Source organism: Rhinopithecus bieti, unplaced genomic scaffold (genome assembly GCF_001698545.2).
Source record: "Rhinopithecus bieti isolate Rb0 unplaced genomic scaffold, ASM169854v2 scaffold_68722, whole genome shotgun sequence".
NCBI lineage: Eukaryota > Metazoa > Chordata > Mammalia > Primates > Cercopithecidae > Rhinopithecus > Rhinopithecus bieti.
The window spans coordinates 23233-25369 of NW_016825560.1; the positions used below are offsets into that span (position 1 = coordinate 23233).

At 51.6% G+C, this 2137-nt stretch overlaps 1 protein-coding gene across 1 annotated transcript in view; it reads right to left on the reverse strand.

The window, feature by feature from the left end:
- Positions 1-1853, reverse strand: part of LOC108522687 (vacuolar fusion protein CCZ1 homolog B-like) — a 23961-nt gene extending 22108 nt beyond the window's left edge. Inside the window, exons 1-3 of the mRNA XM_017863057.1 lie at positions 1626-1853; positions 393-490; positions 173-299 (exon numbers count right to left, since the gene is read on the reverse strand). Coding sequence (XP_017718546.1) covers positions 173-299; positions 393-490; positions 1626-1745 — 345 coding nt within the window. The 5' untranslated portion in view covers positions 1746-1853. The remainder of the gene's footprint in view (positions 1-172; positions 300-392; positions 491-1625) is intronic.
- Positions 1854-2137: the final 284 nt, after the last annotated feature.

Consider the following 2137-nt stretch of genomic DNA (forward strand, 5'->3'; position numbering starts at 1 on the left):
GCCCGTCTCGGCCTCCCAAAGTGCTGGGATTACAGGCTTGAGCCACCGCGCCCAGCCGAAAGAACTTGACTTTAAAATTGTAACCAATTTTATTTTAATGTTACTTGGATGCAATAGTCAGAGAACTTTCCCAAATTCTGAATAGTAAAGATCACCCTTAACTTCACCGTACAATTTCAGAAAGATACACTGTGTATGTAAATACCATGACCATCCAGAAATGTTCTTCTGGTTCATTGAAGAACTGTCTATTCTTCTGGGTACGTAAAGATTTTGCAGGTTTTGATGGGCTAAAGGTCCTACAAAGGTTAAAAAAAATATGTTTGGGACAATTCTCCAGCAGAAGTTTTAAGAATTCACTGAACTCTAAAAGGCACACTTAAAGCTATTACCTTGTGAACTGTACAATAGCTTCACACAATCCGACATTTCTAATCTTTTCATTCTTTTCTACCTCATTTGGATGATAAAATAAAATCTTATTTTCCTCCTGAAACATGAAGAAACAGAAGCACATTAATATAAACATTTCATCTTAGCTACTGAAAACACTAAGTTCAATGTCGACCTCTTGTGTCACACATGCTAATGACAAAACAAAACAAAAACGTTTTAGAAAAACAGGAACTGTAATCCTAGCACTTTGAGAGGCCAAGGCGGGAGGATCACTTGAGCTCAGGAGTTCAAGACCAGCCTGGGCAACACAGTGAGACCTCCTCACATAGCTCGCTGAAAATTAAATCCAGTCAGTTCCCAGGCATTTGAACTGACAAGTTTTTTTTTTGTTTTTTTTTTTTCTGGAGATGTGGTCTCTGTGGCCCAGGCTGTAGTGCAGTGGTGCAATAACAGCTCCCCTGCAGCTTCAACCACTCGGGCTCAAGCGATCCTCTGGCCTCAGCCTCCTGAGTAGCTGTAACTACAGGTGAGTGCTACCATGCCTGGCTCATTTTCGATTTTTTTTTGGAGGGGGGCGGGTAAGAGATGGGGGTCTTGCTATGTTGCCCAGGCTGGTCTGGAACTCTCGGCCTCCTGAAGTGCTGGGATTACAGGCGTGAGTCACGGAGCCCAGCCTGGACAGTCTTTAAAAGAACTGTGACTTGCTGGTAACAAAACACAGCTCCGCACATCCTTTGATAAAGTCGCCGTCCCCACCTCAGAAAAACAACACACACACACTCCCGGAATTAATTTATTTCCTCATTTGGCCGAAAACTTTTACAGGGTCCTCCAGGCTTGCATCATGAGGGCTATCTGCCACTCTGCTTCCACGCTTCTAGCTGGGGTCTAACCACTTAACAAAGCCAAGTTCACTTTTAATTTCCCAGAACTGACGCAAAGCAAAGCGCAAAGAGTCTCAACCTGGGGTGTGGAGTGATAGACCCGACGGGGCTTTATGCCATAGACAGGCATCGACCCAGGACCTGAAGCGGTCCCTGCCAGCTGTCTGGTCCCTGCCTGCTGACAGGTCCCCGCTGCAGTCCCCGGCCCATACTCGCACCTGGCACAATGCAGGCTAGGTCTGTGCCGCTCGAGGTGGGCAGAACCACAAGGCTGGATACCCGGGGAGTACCGACGCCGCCCGGCCCTCGGGCCCGTTGACTCCGCGCGCCGCCCCCTCCGCATACCTCTCCTTCGCGCGGCCCGAAGCGCGGGTTGTAGATGAAGAAACTCAGCAGCGCCGGCGGGAACTGCTTCTCCTGGGCCGCCCAGGGCCCGGTCCCGGCCCCGGCCGCCGCTGCAGCCATCCCGACCCGGCCCCCACCTCGGGAGCCTCCCACGACCCGCCCAGAGACAGCAGCCACCTGCCAGGACACTGCACTTCTACCTCCCTAGCCGCCGCCCCGGAAGCGCTCCCCGCCGGCCCGGAAGAAGAACCCGCGGCGCGGCGTACTCTTCTGGCTCCTCCGGGTGGGCTTGTGGTCCGTTTCCTGGCCGAGTTTGTGTTTTGCTGGCTCGTGGAGTTCTCTCCTGGGTATAAGCGAGGGCTGCGCATTTCAGGAAAACTGAGCAGGGCCCTTTTTTTTTTTTTTTGATAGGGTCTCAGTTTGTCATCCAGGCTGGAGTGCAGTGGCGTGATCTCACCTCACGGCAGCCTCAACCTCTGGGACTCAAGCGATCCCCCTGACTCAGCCTCCCA